The sequence below is a fragment of the Pleurodeles waltl genome, chromosome 9 (assembly GCF_031143425.1).
Source record: "Pleurodeles waltl isolate 20211129_DDA chromosome 9, aPleWal1.hap1.20221129, whole genome shotgun sequence".
Lineage (NCBI taxonomy): Eukaryota > Metazoa > Chordata > Amphibia > Caudata > Salamandridae > Pleurodeles > Pleurodeles waltl.
The window spans coordinates 120,691,802-120,710,724 of NC_090448.1; the positions used below are offsets into that span (position 1 = coordinate 120,691,802).

Below are 18,923 nucleotides of genomic sequence, written 5' to 3' on the forward strand. Positions count from 1 at the left end.
TCCTTTTGGATAGATCCTTTGCAACTCCCAAAGAGGGCTACTCAAATTTTAAAGGAAACATATTGGATGAATCGGACAGTCGCACAGCTGGCCTCAGTTTCGTCCTTTAGTTTAACTGATAGTTTTTTAACAGTAAATGGAACTATGAATTTGAGCCCTATGTTGATATGATTTTGGTACATTATGCGCGTGCACTTTACATTAGGTTTAGAATTGGTTCTCTACCGCTTCACGATTTTACCTCAAGATGGAAGCATTCCAAGTCCTGTGTAGACCTCTGCCCAATGGAATGTTTGACTACAGAGAATATCTCATGTTTTATTCCACTGCCCGGTGTATATTAGGCAGAGGGTGCACTGGATTAGGCCTCTTTGGAAAGCTCTGGGTATTAGAGATTGGCCCTTGGCCCTCAGGATTTATAGAACAGATCCGCATGGGACTGTGGCATGTGCATTGGCAAAATCTTTAGAGGCAATATGGCATTTGAGAACCAAACTTTTTGATTTCTAAAGTATACATTTTATTATGTAGTCTATATTAGTGTTGAGTGTAACTATTGTAAGATAATTTATATTCTGGATTTTGTGAAATGTTATTTATGCGCTGTAGATGAAATGTTCCTCTAATCTGTTTTTAGAATCTAATGGTTTTATCTTTTATTACATTGAGTTTTTATTGAAGAGTGTGTATTAAATGTGCTTTAAGGGCATAGCCATGCCGAAATAAAGCTGAATTGAATTGTGTGCTACAAAAAAATGACACCACATGGCCTTTCATTTCACACACCTGTTCCCCAGCAACATGGTTTCATAATTCACCTTACTTTTCTTTCTCTGATCACAAAGTGAGAGGAGTTTGTAAACAGCAATCACCATGTCAAAAAAGCAGCAATTTGTCAGAAAACATAGCCTGATGTTCCACCTCCGTTTTTGAAGTGCAACAAATGTGAGAGATAAATGCTGAATTTAAAGACACCTGTCTTCATTGCTTGGCATTTCGCTACCCACCAAAAATCAGCTCAGGGCCCAACAGTGTGGTTTGCAATCCACAACTTGTACAACCCATCACAAAGTGAATTCTGTGTATGATCTCGTGATTACAGATTTCCATCCTAGTAAGACTGCTAAGTCTTTCATCTTTTTAAGACTGCTAAAATGAGTACCATTGAGAACCATTTAACAATAAATACGAGCTATGGCCGTGTGTATATTTTATTATTGATGGTGTTCATAAAATAAAAATACTATATTTGTATTTTATCAATGTTTCCGAAGTACAACTATTTTGAAAGTAATTGTTAAAATCCATAGTTATTCTTCGCAGCTACATGCATTGCATCGCTTTAAAAAGATGGAGTAAGGGACCAATGGGCTCCTATGACTTTATAAAATATTGTTCTTCTGTAAAGTCATAGAAGTCAATGCTTAAAAATATCCTTTCACTGTGTGATGGGGATACTTCTTTCCCTAACCTGCATGCGAGAGGTGTCACAACTTGACCGTGTTAGAGAGAGAAAGTTATGTGTTCGCTTTGTTCAGAAATTGCACGCTTCGGACATAACAGTATCCGATATTTGTTATGTATTGTTATAGCCTCTTCCTGAAGAACTACAAAATGGAGAAGGATTTGGATATGTAATTACCTTTCGACCAGCTGCCGCCACCTCGTGGATAAAGACGGTTGTTACATCTCCAGATGTAGGAAAATACGTCTTCCGAAATGAAAGCATCTTGCCTTTTTCTCCATATGAAGTTAAAGTCGGTGTATATAACAATAAAGGAGAAGGGCCTTTTAGCCCAGTAGAAACTGTGTATTCCGCAGAGGAGGGTATGTTATAAGCCCTATAAATGTCGATATTTTACAAGTCTGAACTAGTGAAGTACACACAGGAATTTCTTTTATAAATGTACTTAACCTAAATCTAAATTTGCTGGCAAGCCATAGATATGAAGTGGCTTCTTTATTGCAAGCAGTAGTGCACGTTTTGGCTTCCTAGGGCCTTGCACACATCTTTACACATTAGTGCAAAGGTTTCTCCAAGGTTTCACCTAGAACACAATTCTACGCTCAGACTTACTTTTAAACGTTCCCACTTTGTATGTGTGCTGTACAGTTTGGAGAAAGGAAAACATTTCTCAATTTGTGTACCTACCTCGAGGAAGTCTAATTTTTTGGTGTAAAGCCTTGCTTGTAAATTTTACCAGATTGGGCTTTGCATCTAAAACCTTGGCTGGAAGCATGGATTAGCAGCTTGGGAAAGCAGATGTAGCACCCATAAAATGCCCTCCTGATGCAAAGTAATTGTCAGGCATCTTTCTAGTGAAAAACAATTTTTGTGCTGGTAAGGAAATCGATTATCAATACTGTATACCGATTTGCATGGCTTTTTGTGACTTAGAACCAGCCAGAGCCTTGATAAATCTTCCTCAGTGTCTTTAATGACCTGGAGGGACGTGGTCATTCACTCCAGTGAGCTTTTCACTCGTAGCTCAGTTTTGCCTGAAACCTTCAGTCACACTTGAAAATCTACTAGTCCTCCCAACGCCTACTCATCAAAATTAGTTATGTTGATGTGATAATATAGCTGTTGATTTCAGACTTTCAAAGCTGCAAAACAGTACTACTGATATATAAAAGCAGCATTATTAATATTGTTTACTTGAAAAAAACGAACGATTTACTTTATAAGTACGATGTGCTTTATTTTTATGGATCTGCAGAACCCACAGACGCACCAGCTGCCATTTCAGCACGGAGTCTATCAGCCTCGGTCATTATGATTTCATGGCAAGCCATTTCATGGAAAACCAACAATGGTCGAACTTTAGGGTATGAGGTAAAATGGCAATTAATAATCTCTTTCCATGCAGTCATACGTTTTTTTTTTTTTTTTTTGTTAATTTCAGTGTCGTGCACAAGTTGAGTTTCTCAATTACTAAGTGGGTTTGCTTTACACCTTCGGAAATGGAGTTTGGTGCGCCTCTAGCTTACTTTTTTTTTAGGATTGAGCGCACAAGCACTGTTGTAATCTCTCTGTGTGTTGTTAACCATGCCCATGTCATGCGCATCAGTTTGGTTGGTTCATGGGCTTGCCTTCTGAAATTCACTTGATTTCATTAGTGAAAGGCATGCATACGTCATTCCTTTTCCAGTGTTTAGCCCTCTTCTACAGCAACGGTAAACTTCTGAAAACATACGAGGCTCCATATTTTCCACATGGCTTCTGGACTACTTTTTCTTTTTATTTCGTATGCCGCACGATCTTGTTGGGCAGTAGTAGAGCGCTTTGCATGACATCCACCCTGTTACATGGATAATTGCATTTTTGCCAACTACATGAATAATTGCACTTTTGCAGATACGTTTGACTGTGAGCAAACTTTTGTTTCCTTTTCTGTGTTCCCTTCACGCTCATCGCAACCATTGGCTTGCTTATGTGAAACTGTTTTACTTTTGATTTTCAGTTTATGTGGCAAGAAAAGTCCGGTTAGGTGTTTGCAACGCTAATAGCTCTAACTCAAGAAAATGCGAGACCCATTCCATTGCAAATGCTTGTTTTAAATGGAAATGCTTATTATGATTATCCACTTAGTGGCACACTTGTACAGTGTGAGGACTTGCCTAATTGAATTTCACCTGGACTATTGAATCAATAGTTAAACCTTTGAAACCTCAGAGTTAATTTTACTATTAATATCAGATGGTGTAAACATTTAATATTATTATTATGATCATTGTCTGTGTAACTAAACCAAAACTAAAATGCACAGAGAACTAGTGGCCTGACTTAAGGAACGCTCTTGCGTGTAGGTTTAAGGGTTGGATTCTCAAACAATGAGCCACAGCTCTGCGTAAATGGCTTCCCCTGACTAGAGACAAGGGACTACAGGTGGATACACGAGTGTTCACAGGGCTGGGAGTGTGACCATGTCATTGTTTTTGTTCATTTTGTTTTTTATATATTTCTTACATTATACTGGTCTCAGACTGTCAGCAGCTATATTGTCTTACCTCGTAAGGGGTTATATTATCCACCATGTAATAGAGGTAGACTAATTTAGTAAGGAATACATGTAAACATAATGGAGTATGGCATTTATTTGGTGTGGTCGCACGCATCATTTGGAGTATTGGATCTCTGATTTGTACATTATCACCCTAACTCAATGTATTTTCCTCCATTCTGAAGTGTTCAGTCTAATATTTTGTCTGGCTTTGTGGATTTTACTGAGGCAAAAATATTGGTGGTGCTTAAGTGTCACCCAAATCAGAATCCTGCTTTGGTTCACAAAACTGGAGTTTGCACCTGAATCAGAATTTTCACTGAAGTTGAAATGAAGGCCGTTGATGGATTAGCCAGTTTATTGAACTTTCACATCCATCAGTGACAGCCGAAAACAGTGACAAACTTATTGCCCTATCGTCTGCAATAATCACAAAGATCTCTGCACTGGAGCTCATCCGCCCACCTCTTCTTCTCGTCCTGCATGAACACCCCTTGCATATGGTCGAAGGGGCCTGGATTCAGTGTCCAAACAGGAATTTCAGAAGTCTCAGGCACTGTACTACCACTCTCTCACCCTACTTCTGAGCTTACTATTTTCACATTGCTCAAGAAAGCTCACACCTTGAGGCCCATATTTATGGAAGGCTAGGGTCACCTTAGCGTCATTAACTTTCACGTTCAAGTAGCGCTAGTTTAACTTCATATATATATTTTGATGCTAGACCTGTCTAGTGTCAAAATATTGGAGTAAGCTCCATTTCTAGGAAGTGCCAACCCACCTTGCGTCAATGAGATGCAAGGTAGGCATTCCCTTCATAAAAATGACACTAGCCCCCAGGGCCATATTTAACACCCGACGCCGAAACGACACACAAGTGGAATATGCAGGTAGGCTCATTTCCATTGGGAAACACCATGGAATGGGCACAGAGATGGCCACCCCAAACCCCCGCATCACCACCACCCACACCACATGGACACTACAGGAGGAGGGAGCCCATCCCAGGTAAGCTGTAGGTAAGTGTATGTGTATGTGTGTGGTGTGTTACATGGGGTCCCCTGGCTGGCACTGGGGGTTTTGGGCTTGCCCTAGGGACACTGATCCCCTGTGGTAGGCATCGAGGTAGTGGTAATGACTCTTGTCTATACTCAGACAGGAGTAATTTTTTGGTTTGCTTTTGCGTCAAAAATTGCGTCAAAAATTGACACTAGGCTGACTAGCGGCAGATATTGTGCTTCTAAACAGCAGAGAGTCATTTTTGACCCATTAGCGCTATTTCCCCTAAAGCCATCTGTCACCGGCTAGCAACTTTTTTTGAGACACCAGTCATTCTTTAGCACCATTGTGTGCCATTTTATAAATATGGCACACAGATATCGTTAGGAAATGACGTTAGCTTGTGTTAGTGTGCTCAATTTTTCATGAATATGGGCCTGAGTTTCCTAAGTGTTCCATTTGTGTGAGGAATGTTCCTCCCCAAAATGCATCCAAAGTGTGGTAACCCTTGTCAAAGGTATCATCAGACCACTGGTCAGATAATACAGGAACAGACAGTTGGTGGCACTCTCTTCATTTGCAGGAACACAGGTCTTTTTTGCTTGGTATTATTGTGAAGTAAACCACTCTTAATATGTGGTGAAATATCTCTTCAGTCCCTCGACTGGGACCCCAGACTCTCAGATCAGTACACAATGTCAATTCATTAGTTTAATTTAAGTTGCTCTTAGTGGTGTTTGGTGTTACTTGCCATGCCATCTTGTCTCCTCTGCATGATAGGTGCTGCTCATCTTATATCTCCATACCCCCCCCTGTGATTGTCTTGGTTAGCTCTATAAAACTTAGACAGAGTTGAGATCCCTTCACATGTTGGAGATTTCATTGCATGGGGGCCTAAAATATTTTCATGTACCCTGTATCTGAATTTCCAAACCCAACACAAGCTTCAGAGTCAAACCCCAGAGTGTAGGTAATTTTCTAATGAGAATTGTAACAGTTGCCAGGATCAAAGAATAATACTTAATACGTGTCATGAGGATTACCTTAAATCTCAGAATCACGCAAAATCTTTAGAAATGATCTGATGCTTTGTCGTGTGAGGGAACTGGCCCAGAAAGTACAGTGTTGGCTAATTGGCTGAACTCAATCTGCCCAGATGTGGGTTTCCTTGTTGGTAAGTAAGATATAGGCACAAATGATTCCCTAAGCTATCTTCTATACTGGAGCTGTGTCATTTCAGTGTGTGAAATGAAGTCCACAATGTGACCTGTACAATGACAGTCCATCTTGAATGTGGGGAACACCCTTAAAGTGATAACTTTCTTGACATTCACAAATATTCCTCATGGCTTCTCACATCCACTAAAAACTGACCAGTAGTGGCATATAATAGTTTGAAAATGATACAAACCTTTCCATATTTTTCGAAGTCATTTGGACTATATCTATCTAAGTGAATATAAAGAGGGAAAAATTGAAAAATGCTTGGATGCATGTTTCTTCAATACTTTCTCTTGGGGCTTTTCCACAGTGTGGGCAATCTGCACAACAAATACAGTTTTATGTTGTTAGCCATTATGTGGTTCAATGATGTAAGAGATCTGGCAAGGCTATACTAAAAGGTTACTTTAACAAGAGCATATTGATGACTTAGGATGGTGTGAAGCTGATTGGAGTTGGGAGAGAGATTTAGGGCTCCAGGTAGTGATGTGCAGCGATCTCTCACCTGGTAGTGGTACCTCTTGTGGCTGCATCTTGATGAATGTTTGACAGACACAGCTGAAGTCATTTACTGACTTATGGAGCGAGTATTAGTGAACATATTGCTTGTTGTCTGTTCTTCAAAGTTTGTTCGTCTGATGTCAGCATTCTTTCTCCACTGGTCATAATCAACCTATTGTTCAGTATTTTGATAGAGCAACCACACATCCCAGGCAAGTTTCCACATTATGTCATCTTCTCCAACGGCAAGCTCTTCTCGACTCCGTAGCACCCATGGTACTTGAAGCAAGTTTCTTTAGGAGCCAGGATCTATTTAGGTGAAGCCATCCAAATTCCCTTTCACTCTGAAGAATAGTGCTGGTTTAAAAGTCTCAACTCTGAGCTGGGGACATATTTTTCCCAGGAAATACTCCTTGTTCACCTCTCTCCTCCTACAGATCCTCAACTTTCTCCTCATGCTCCACCTCAGCTTCCTGCTTTCTCTTCTTCTCTCTCTCCATCTGCTTCATCTCCTTCAGAAAATCAGAGACTTTTACCTTCTCCTACAGTTTCACTTTGGTTGCTTCCTTGCAGTGGCTCAAGATTAGATTTAACAGGGCAGATGTGATAGTCGAAGGGATCCCTTCACAAACCCTCATAATGTTCCCATACTTCTAACTCCTACGTTTGCAGCATCAATCTATGTTTCCTTCCTCGAAAACCTGCATTCTGATTTGGATAAATAAATCCCTATCTATATATACTTACCATCATAATATGTTTGTATTTGAAGAACTGGCTAGGATATTTTGTGTTGTGTACTGCTTGAGGAACCTGTGGAGCTCAGAATAAGTGAACATAGGGATCAGTATGCACAACTTCTCAGCTTGAAGTGTTTACTCAATATGAATGAAATTCATCACTGAAATAGCTTCAGTCCAAATTATCAATTTGCTACAATTCTGATTGTTATTCTCAATCAAGACTTAGAGACCCCAACAAACCATGCACGCAACTTCAGCTTCATCCAGGACTCATCGCTCACCATGACTTGCGAAGTCAACTCTCTTGCATCCTCCTGTTTTCACACAATCTGACTTATCTGGAAGATCTATAAATGGATCCCAAAGGACTGCTGCAAAACTGTAACCCATGCCCTAGTTACCTCTACGCGGCACCACCCAGAAAAACTAAAGAAACTACAGAACATCCAAAACATTTCTGCCAGGCTCATCCTTGTCATTCCCCCCACAAACACATCTCCAATCACCCAAGAGACCTCCACTGGCTTCCTATCGAAAAAATAATTAATTTCAAACTCCTCGCCCACTCACACAAGGTCCTCGACGACCTAGGACCTGCCTATCCCAACCACCTCATCACCTCTTACTCCTGCCCCAGACCTCTCCGTTCTGCTCGACAAGAATTAGCCACTGTACCCTGCATACGGAAGACCTCAGTAGGTGGAAGATTTTTCGCATACCTCGCGACTAAGAGCTTGAACACCCTGCCCCTGCTCCTCAGGCAGTCACCACTGCTACCTCAATTCAAGAAGGACATTAAAACGTTGCTCTTCAACTGAAGCTCAGAAGACAAACCCAGTTATCTCCTTGAGACCCTTATGGGTGAGTAATTGTGCTCTATAAATCCTAATTTGATTTGATTTGAGAGATCAAATGTCATGTTACACATTCTCATATGACTGATCTATTCGCAGCATAGCAGTTAGAAATAAAGGCCCTCATTCTGACCCTGGCGGTCGGTGATAAAGCGGCGGCCAAGCCGCCAACAGGCCGGCGGTCTAAAATATGCAATTCTGACCCTGGCGGGAACCGCCAACACAGCCCGCCAACTTAACACTCCGCCCGCCACAGCGGTACAAACAAACAGCGCGGCGGTTCCCGCCAACAGCCAGGCGGCAGACAATGTACCGCCCACCCTATTACGACCCACCAATCTGCCACCTTTTCCGGGGCGGGAGCACCGCCGATAAGAACACGGCGGAAACAGACTACGAACGGGAAAACGCTCACCTCTACGCACTCCACGCGAGATTCCAGCAGCATGGAACCAGAGTTGCAGGTCATCCCCGCACTCCTATTCCTGCTCATATACCAGGAGCACGCCCGGCGGCGCGGAAGACATCGGTGAGTACTGCACCTACGACACAGGGGAGGGAAAAGATTACCGGCACACACCCACCCACCCACACCCACTACAACACACACATCAATGCATTCCCACAGATCACTGTCACAACCCACAAACCACCCCCCTCCGAAATAATGCAAAGACCAAAAGAAGAGATCATAAACGGGCAGATATATTGAAATATGGACACCAGTAATCCCAATAAATAAATAAACTATATACAAAATATATACTTCTACTAAATGTAGTCCAACCACTGTCCGTGGATCACAGGGTTCCTGTGCAAAGGGGCAAGGCCCAGTCCCACGACAAGAACTCCACGGAGAGAACACTGCAGGGGCATCAGAAAGAAAATCGGACAGGCACCTCAGGGGGAAGGGAAGGGGGGGCACCTCAGCCACTTGAGTACACGACGCCAGATCCACGAGGGGACTCCATGACCACTGGCCCATCCTGGGGAGAGCAAAGCCACAGTCCAAACAGTCCATACAGTGGGTGGCCTGCCCACTGGGCCATCCTGGGGAGAGCAAAGCCACAGTCCATACAGTCCATACAGTGGGTGGCCTGCCCACTGGGCCATCCTGGGGAGAGCAAAGCCACAGTCCATACAGTCCATACAGTGGGTGGCCTGCCCACTGGGCCATCCTGGGGAGAGCAAAGCCACAGTCCAAACAGTCCATACAGTGGGTGGCCTGCCCACTGGGCCATCCTGGGGAGAGCAAAGCCACAGTCCAAACAGTCCATACAGTGGGTGGCCTGCCCACTGGGCCATCCTGGGGAGAGCAAAGCCACAGTCCAAACAGTCCATACAGTGGCTGGCCTGCCCACTGGGCCATCCTGGGGAGAGCAAAGCCACAGTCCAAACAGTCCATACAGTGGGTGGCCTGCCCACTGGGCCATCCTGGGGAGAGCAAAGCCACAGTCCAAACAGTCCATACAGTGGGTGGCCTGCCCACTGGGCCATCCTGGGGAGAGCAAAGCCACAGTCCAAACAGTCCATACAGTGGGTGGCCTGCCCACTGGGCCATCCTGGGGAGAGCAAAGCCACAGTCCATACAGTCCATACAGTGGGTGGCCTGCCCACTGGGCCATCCTGGGGAGAGCAAAGCCACAGTCCAAACAGTCCATACAGTGGGTGGCCTGCCCACTGGGCCATCCTGGGGAGAGCAAAGCCACAGTCCATACAGTCCATACAGTGGGTGGCCTGCCCACTGGGCCATCCTGGGGAGAGCAAAGCCACAGTCCATACAGTCCATAACAGACCCCACTGCCACTGGAGGAGGCAAGTTGGCCAGAGGACATCCTGCAGCCCTGCCCGAGATAGATCCTGCCCTGCCACGTCTGCCAAAGGGCCAGCGGTTCTTGCCTTGAAGGGCCCCGTTCAGCGGTTCTTGAGACGGCGGGGCCCAGCGGAGCGGTGCTTGAGACGGCGGGGCCCAGTTCAGCGGTCCTTGCCCTGAAGGGCCCAGTTCAGCGGTTCATTAGACGGCGGGGCCCAGCGGAGCGGTGCTTGAGACGGCGGGGCCCATTTCAGCGCTCCTTGCCTTGAAGGGCCCAGTTCAGCGGTTCTTGAGACGGCGGGGCCCAGTTCAGCGGTTCTTGAGACGGCGGGGCCCAGTTCAGCGGTTCTTGAGACGGCGGGGCCCAGGTCAGCGCTCCTTGCCTTGAAGGGCCCAGTTCAGTGCTCCTTGCCTTGAAGGGCCCAGTTCAGCGGTTCTTGAGACGGCGGGGCCCAGTTCAGCGGTTCTTGAGACGGCGGGGCCCAGTTCAGCGGTTCTTGAGACGGCGGGGCCCAGTTCAGCGGTTCTTGAGACGGCGGGGCCCAGTTCAGCGGTTCTTGAGACGGTGGGGCCCAGGTCAGCGCTACTTGCCTTGAAGGGCCCAGTTCAGCGGTTCTTGAGACGGCGGGGCCCAGTTCAGCGGTTCTTGAGACGCCGGGGCCCAGTTCAGCGGTTCTTGAGACGGCGGCCGGTCTATGGCCAACTGCTAATTGCCTGGTGGTGCCCTCCTGGGCAGCGGGGATGGTGCTCCTTCAATGCCCACCTGGGCTGTGGGTGGTGGGGCCCTCCTGGCCAGCTGGGCTGGGTCCTCCCTGGGCAGCGGCTATGGGGGTGGTGGGCTCTCCCGGGGCAGCTGTGCCGGTTCCTCCCGGGGCAGCGGCTATGGGGGTTGTGGGCTCCTCCTGGGCAGCAGGCCTGCTGCCTGACCTCTCCGACTTGCTGCCCTTGCCCTCCTTAGTCGTGGGCCTGTGGCCCTTTCCTCCCTTTGGAGCTGTGGCTGGTGACTGTCTCTGGGTGGTGTCCGGGGGGGATGTAGAAGGCGGGCTCCTGCGGCGCCCCTTCCGCCTTCTGCTCCTCTTCCCAGGGGGTGGGCTGCCTGTCCCCTTGCTGCTGGGCGAAGATCCAGACATGCGGGCTGGCGGGCTCCAATACCCCTGCACCCTTGTCAAGGGGGCTGGAGGGCTGGTGGTGGCTGAGGTGCTCTTCTTACCCCGACGAGAAGGAGGGGGGGCTCAGGGTCAGGAAAGAAGTTAGTAGTGGCGAGGAAGAGCTTCTTGGGACAATGGAGAGTGGTAGGTACAGTGGGAATGGGAGTGGAGGGAGAGGATGTGGTTGTAGGTGAGTCACGTTTGCTGTCTTTGGGTGCAGGTGCAGGAGGGATAGGCTGTCGTGAGGTGGATGGCTGTTGGGTGGGTGGGTGGCTGCGTTTGTGTGGTGTGGAAGAGGGGGTGACAGACACAGTGGGAGAGGACACAGGGGACGTGTAAATGGCAGTGGGGGTGGTGACTGCACGTGTGCGGACTGGAGTGGAGGGTGTGCTGGTGATGGAAACACTGGCTGATGGTGAGGTGAATGGAGGTGTGAGTGTAGACGTCACAGGGAGGGAGGAGGGAGACGAGGAGGTGGGGGTCACAGAGGTGGTAGTGACTGTTGGCATGTCTGCATCGGAATGTTGCGTGTGTGAATGTCTGCGTGATCTGTGGTGCTTATGTTTGGATGAGCTTCTCTTGGGTGTTGAGGTGTGTGCAGGCTGGTCTGATGGTGTGGGTGGGACAGGCAGAGGAACAGGAGACTGGGAGGAGGGAGTTAGTAGAGGCAGGCAGGAGACAGGGACAATGGCTGCCGTCAGTGCTGAGGCCAGAGCCTGGAACGATCGCTGATGGGCAGCCTGACCCGAATGAATGCCCTCCAGGTACGCATTGCTGCGATGAACCTCCCTCTCCACCCCCTAGATGGCATTCAAAAGGGTAGTCTGCCCAACAATGAGCGTTCGGAGGAGGTCAATGACCTCCTCACTGAGGGCATCGGGGGTAACAGGGGCAGGGCCTGAGGTGCCTGGGGCAAAGGAGATGCCCGGCTTCCTGGCAGAGCGGGCACGGGGCGAACGCTGAGGGGCTGCTGGGAGGGCGGAGATGGTGCGCTGGGTGGCGGCTGTACCTGTAATGGCGGGGGGCACGGATGGTGCCACCCCCGCAAGGGAGCCCCCTTCCGAGGACGTGTCCGTGTCGCTGCAGGCTCCAGTCGTCCCCGTCGTGGAGCTCCCCTCGCCCTCCGTCTCACTGGTCCAGTCTGACTCTGTGGCATGGCCCTCCTGGGCCATGTGAGATGCAGCTCCCTCCTGCCCCGATGCCACTTCTCCTCCGCCTGATGATGCTGATGCACACAAGCACAGAAAGACAAACAAAAAGGGGGGGGGGAGAGAGAAATAAAGGGATATTGAGTACATGGATCTCCGGTACAGTTAGCGGACATGACAGACACAGATGCCCCCTGCACTAAGTTGCGCACTTGGGGTCCGCTACGCGTTCCGTGGAACATGCCCTACACGCCTAGAGTTGACAACTGCACCCATGGATGACACGGCCCAGGGATGGCTGTACTGACAAACTACTGAGGGTGGTGGCTGGGGACACAGGGGTTTACGGGGGTGCCCAGCCTACAGATATCGCCCTGGCCTAGGGGGACCCCCAGCCCTCCTCCCCCAACCAGACACCTCCACTGCGCGACAACAGAGTAGATAATGCTTGTACTCACCCCCTTGTGTCTGCTGTGCTGCCCTCACGCGCCCATCCAATTCAGGGTAGGCCACCGCCAGGATCCGGAACATCAGGGGGCTCAGTTGACGGCAGGCACCCCGCCTACGTTGGGAGGCCATCCCCAGCAGAGACTCGGCGGTCTTCTTGGTCCCGCGGCGGATGTCCTCCCACCTCTTGCGGCAGTGGGTGCCCCGTCGATGGTGGACCCCCAGGGTCCGGACTTCCTTGGCGATGGCACGCCAAATCCCGATCTTCTCATGGGCGCGGACCTATGTGACACGTACAGGGAGGGAGAAATACCACGTTCAAGTTTGTCAGCATTTTCCTTTCCAGTGGCCCAACGCCCCCCATCCCCGCCAGGCCCCCCGCCAGGCCCAACATGCCCCCCATCCCCGCCAGGCCCCCCGCCAGGCCCCCCTCCAGGCCCCCCGCCAGGCCCAACATGCCCCCCATCCCCGCCATGCCCCCCGCCAGGCCCAACATGCCCCCCATCCCCGCCAGGCCCCCCGCCATGCCCCCCGCCAGGCCCAACATGCCCCCCATCCCCGCCAGGCCCCCCGCCAGGCCCCCCGCCTGGCCCAACATGCCCCCCATCCCCACCAGGCCCCCCGCCAGGCCCCCCGCCAGGCCCAACATGCCCCCCATCCCCGCCATGCCCCCCGCCAGGCCCAACATGCCCCCCATCCCCGCCAGGCCCCCCGCCATGCCCCCCGCCAGGCCCAACATGCCCCCCATCCCCGCCAGGCCCCCGCCAGGCCCCCCGCCAGGCCCAACATGCCCCCCATCCCCGCCAGGCCCCCCGCCAGGCCCACAAGCCAGCCAGTGTCCCCAAATCCAGATTGAATTAAACTCACTTGTTGGTCTGGAGGACCGTAGAGTAGCGCATACTGGGGGAGGACCCCATCCACGAGTTTCTCCAACTCCTCTCCAGTGAAGGCAGGGGCCCTTTCCCCAGGTGCAGCAGCCATTGTCCCTTCCAGACCGAGGTCACAGCAACACTTGCAGTATAGGTCCTCTCCTGTGAAAGTTCAAGTCGCAAGTGGATAAGTAGATAGAAAATGGCGGTCACGTCCGCGGCGGTGCGTACCGCGGCGGTGCGTCCCGCCACCGCCGGCGCCCTTCGCCATTGGCTCCTGAAACCCATAGGCTTCAATGTTAACCAATGCGGCTTTGCGCCGCGGTCTTCGCCCGCCGCCCGCCGCGGTGTGCCACGCCAGCGCATTGACCTCACATCCCATTGTCACACTTCACAGGTCAGGCAGCCGCCATTTCCAGGGCCCACATGGCTCAATTTCAACTGCGTCACACAGGCCTAGGCCTTGCATAGCCACTCAGACACGCCATTCACTGCATAGAGAATCGTATACTGTGCTAGCTGTGAGTACGTACCTGTGTGTTGCTTGACTGTGTGCTCCATGTTGTCCTTCCTAGGCACCGTCCGCTGGGTTGGGCGAGGAGACGGATGAATCCTCCCGTGTACCGACCGCTGGTGGACCTGTCGACAATGGAAGAACGCCACATTATCCTGACCTACCGTCTTAACCGTGCCACTATCCATGAACTGTGTGCCCAGCTGGAGCCCGACCTGATGTCCCCCATCCGCCAACCCACAGGGATTCCCCCTCTGGTGCAGGTCATGTCAGTACTCCATTTCTTGGCAAGTGGGTCATTTCAGACAACCGTGGGAATTGCTTCTGGGATGTCTCAGCCCATGTTTTCGAAGGTGTTATCCAGAGTGTTGTCTGCCCTGATGAAATCCGTGAGGAGCTACATCATTTTCCCTGAGGTGGGCGAATTGGCTACAGTGAAGGGTGATTTCTACGCCCTTGGACATATTCCCAACGTAATTGGTGCCATTGATGGGACCCATGTGGCTTTGGTTCCCCCAAGAGACAGGGAGCAGGTGTACAGGAACAGAAAAAATTACCATTCAATGAACATCCAGGTGGTGTGTTTGGCTGACCAGTACATCTCGCATGTAAATGCCAAATTCCCAGGGTCAGTGCATGACGCCTACATCCTCAGGAATAGCAGCAACCCTTACGTGATGGAACAGCTACAGAGACACCGTGTATGGCTAGTGGGGGACTCTGGGTACCCCAACCTGTCGTGGCTACTGACCCTAGTAAGGAATCCCCGGACCAGGGCAGAGGAACGGTACAATGAGGCCCATGGGCGTACTAGGAGGGTGATCGAACGCACCTTTGGCCTCCTAAAGGCCAGGTTTAGGTGCCTGCATATGACAGGTGGATCCCTAATGTACTCACCTAAGAAGGTGTGTCACATCATCGTGGCCTGCTGCATGCTTCACAACCTGGCTTTGCGCCGCCAGGTGCCTTTCCTGCAGGAGGATGGTCGAGACGGTGGTGTTGTGGCAGCGGTGGAACCTGAGGAGAGTGACGAGGAGGAAGACGACGGGGCTGAAACAGACAACAGGGACAGAATCATTGAACAGTACTTCCAATAGGACACAGGTAACATTTCAAAGATAATTTAGTAAATGTTAACTACTCTCCAGCATCTCTGCTGTCTGTCTATTTGCCCCAGTGTATGATGACTGAGTTTTGGCTTTTCCCTCCCTATTTCAGATCTGGGGTCCCCACTACGAGTCCTGTGCTTCGTTTCCCCATGGACTACAGCTTTGTGGCAGCTGTTTGTTGACTTCACCATGTACAAGGACATATTTGCACTGTCATGTCAATTACAATCTATTGAAATCACAGCCAGACTCCAGATATTTTGGTGCAAAATAGGTGTTTATTGAAGTGCTCAAAATGGGATGGGTGGTTTCAAGTGGGTGGGGGCTATGGTGAAGGAATGTCCATGGCAGAGTCCAGAGTAACAGTCACACAGGTGCATTGTCCAGAGGCCTGTGGAGAGATGGAGCATGGGCAGTTCAAGGATGGACAGGGTGACAATGTGGGACAGTGGGATGACATCAGGTGGTATCCATTGCTGGCGGGGGTCTTGACATCCTACTCTGTCTTCTTGCGAGATCTCAGGGCCTTCTTGCGGGGTGGTTCTTCTCCTGCAGGAGGTGGGGGTCTGGTGGGCTGCTGCTGTGCGGGGGCCTCCTGTCCACTAGCGCCGGCGGAGGTGGTTGGCTGTTCTTGGTCCAGGCTAGTGGCAGGGGCCCTTGGGTGTTGTTCAGTGTCCGCCCTGGTGTTTACGAGGTCCTGCAGCAGCCCTACCATGGTAACCAGGGTGGTGTTGATGGCTCTGATGTCCTCCCTGTACCCCCGATAGTGTTCCTCCTGCAGTGCCTGGATCTCCTGGAACCGGGCCAGTACCGTCGCCATCGTCTCCTGGGAGCGGTTGTATGCTCCCATGATGGTGGTGAGGACCTCGTGGAGAGTGGGTTCCCTGGGCCTCTCCTCCCCCCCCTGTCGCACAGCTGCCCTCCGAGTTCCCCTGTTTCCCTGGGCCTCTGCCCCCTGGCCGGTGTGCCCACTACCACTGCCCCCAGGTCCCTGTTGTTGTTGAGGTGGTGGGTTATCCTGGGTGCCCTGTAGTGGTAGACACACCGCAGATTGACGCGCCCTGGAGACAGAGGCATGGGCCCGCTGGGTGGGAGCTGTGCTGGTGTTCCCAGTGGGGTTAGGGTCTGTAGTGGCCTGGGCCTGTGTGAGGGGAACCGACTGTCCAGAGGTCCCCGATGGTCCGGGCTGGTCATCGGTGTCCAGGTCGACAGAGCTGCTGTCATCGCTGACGGCCTCTTGGGTGGGGGGTGTGGATAATTCTGGCCCCTCCGCCGCGGTGTGTTGACGGTCGGGTCCTACAGGGGTATAGAGGTATGGTTATAGTTTCAATGTGTGGCATATGGGTGTATCTGTGGGTTCTCGTGTCCCCAAGTGCTGGCATTCGTGTGTGGGGGCTTTGGTGAGGGTGGCTTGTGGGGGGGATGTGTATATGCATTGGGCATGCTTTGATGATGGGTGTCCATGCTTAGTGGACGCATGCAGGCCTAGGTTTTGGGATGTGTGGGTTGTGATGGTGAGACATTGGCGGGGAATAGGTGTGCTGGGGGTGGGGGTGAGGATGGTGGTGGGGGTGAGGATGGTGGTGGGGGTGAGGATGGTGGTGGGGGTGAGGGTGGGGGTGAGGATGGGGGTGGGGGTGAGGGTGGGGTTCGAGGATGGGGGTGAGGGTTGGGGTCTGATTTGGCATGCAGGTGGGGGGGAAGCAGTATTGAAGCTTCAACTTACCAGTATCCATTCCTCCGCCGACTCCTGCGAGGCCGTCAGGATGCAGGATGTTCAAGACTTCCTCCTCCCATGATGTGAATTGTGGGGGTTGAGGTGGGGGTCCTCCGCCAGTCTTCTGCACGGCGATGTTGTGCCTGGATACCATGGAACGCACCTTCCCCCGTAGGTCGTTCCATCGCTTCCTGATGTCTTCCCGATTTCTGGGGTGCTGTCCCACTGCGTTCACCCTGTCGACAATCCTCTGCCATAGCTCCGTCCTCCGGGCAATGCTAGTGTATTGTATCTGTGTGCCGAACAGCTGGGGCTCTACCCGAACGATTTCCTCCACCATGACCCTGAGTTCTTCGTCTGTGAAGCGGGGTTGTCTTTGGGGTGCCATGGGGTGGTGTGTATGATGTGTGGGGTGGAGTATGTGTATTTAAGTGAGTTGAGTGTGGTGGTGTGTGTTGTTTTGTGTGTGGATAGTGTGTGGGTGATGGTGTTGAGTGGCTGTGGCTGTTATTTTTTGGATGCTGGTGTCTCGCTCTTGCCTTCTTTACGAATTTTTTAGCGTAGGGGTTTGTGGGTGATGTGGGTGGGTGTTTTATATTGTATTGTGTGTGTGGGAGTGGTGTGTGTATGTGTATCAGGTGTGTGGGATTCAAATCGTCCAATGTGGCTGGGTTTTGTTCGTTTGTGTGTATTCTGACCGCGGCGGTGTGTCCCGCCAATGGAATACCGCGTTTGAATGACCGCCGCGTGGATTCGTGGGTCGTAATGGCATGGGCGTATTTCTGTTGGCGTGACGGTGGAGGTTTTGTCACCTCCACCTTTCCGCCGACCGCTGGTCTGGCGGTCTGTTGTGGCGGTCTGATTTTCGGAGGTTTGCCTTCTGCGGGTCAGAATGACCGTGGCGGGTTTCCGCGACCGCGGCGGGATTATGGAGGATTTCTGACCGGCGGTAGGCGCCTTTTACCGCCGAGGTCAGAATGACCACCAAAGTCTGCTAAAAAAGTATAAAATTCACATAAAAAGGTGTCATAGAATCCATTCACTTCACGGCCAGATGTCAACAATGAATAATCAATAGGTATGTAAGAAAGATACAATTCCTCATGTCTATCCAGCAGACAAAAGTCAGATAGTCTATCCTGAAAGAACTTTCATCATTTCTGTAGAATAACCTAGACAGCCAACCAGCTTTGGTGTTGTTAATGTCAAGTACGTGCTCTTCCCATACTTACATTCACATTAGAAAGATAAACTATATTAGATAAATAAGACATTCACCACTAAAAAGTAGTATATGACTGGAGGAGGTTGGATTTTTGAAATACAGCACTTTGGAATCCCAAGGTTCTGAGTACTATTTACACTATTGCATTTCTCTGTAAAACTAGCTCCCTGGCACCCACAAGTTCCCTGATGTCAGCACCTCCCTCTCCCTCTCTTGTCCTAAGACACTGTGACGTGAAAAACTATCTCCTGGCTGCTGAAATCCAATGTACTCAGTTCATGAGTAGAGTTGCTGGGCTTTAGGGTAAATTTTCCTACCTAAGGTTTTTAGTTTCTGTTTTCCCATGAGGCGCATGGAGTTAATCATATTAATGGAGCGCATGCAGCGTCATGAAGATGCTGCTGTCTGAACATACAAGGAAATGGAGCAGGGCACACAGGTGCATATCAGTATCATACAGAGACCTGAATAAGTGTATGGGGTACCACTGTAAGCAGTATACACATGAAACCGCTTACAAAATCACTGCAATAGCTGCACGGGAAAAGGGGTGGTAGTTGTCAACATTACATCACAGTTTGAGACAGAGGAGCTGTAGAGCTGTCCATTCC

The 18,923-nt window shown here is 50.2% G+C and overlaps 1 protein-coding gene across 1 annotated transcript in view; it reads left to right on the forward strand.

Moving 5' to 3' along the window:
- The window catches only part of LOC138258999 (contactin-3-like), a 1,120,386-nt gene that overhangs the window by 1,038,337 nt on the left and 63,126 nt on the right, over positions 1-18,923 (forward strand). The window contains exons 18-19 of the mRNA XM_069206372.1: positions 1,593-1,827; positions 2,721-2,836. Coding sequence (XP_069062473.1) covers positions 1,593-1,827; positions 2,721-2,836 — 351 coding nt within the window. The remainder of the gene's footprint in view (positions 1-1,592; positions 1,828-2,720; positions 2,837-18,923) is intronic.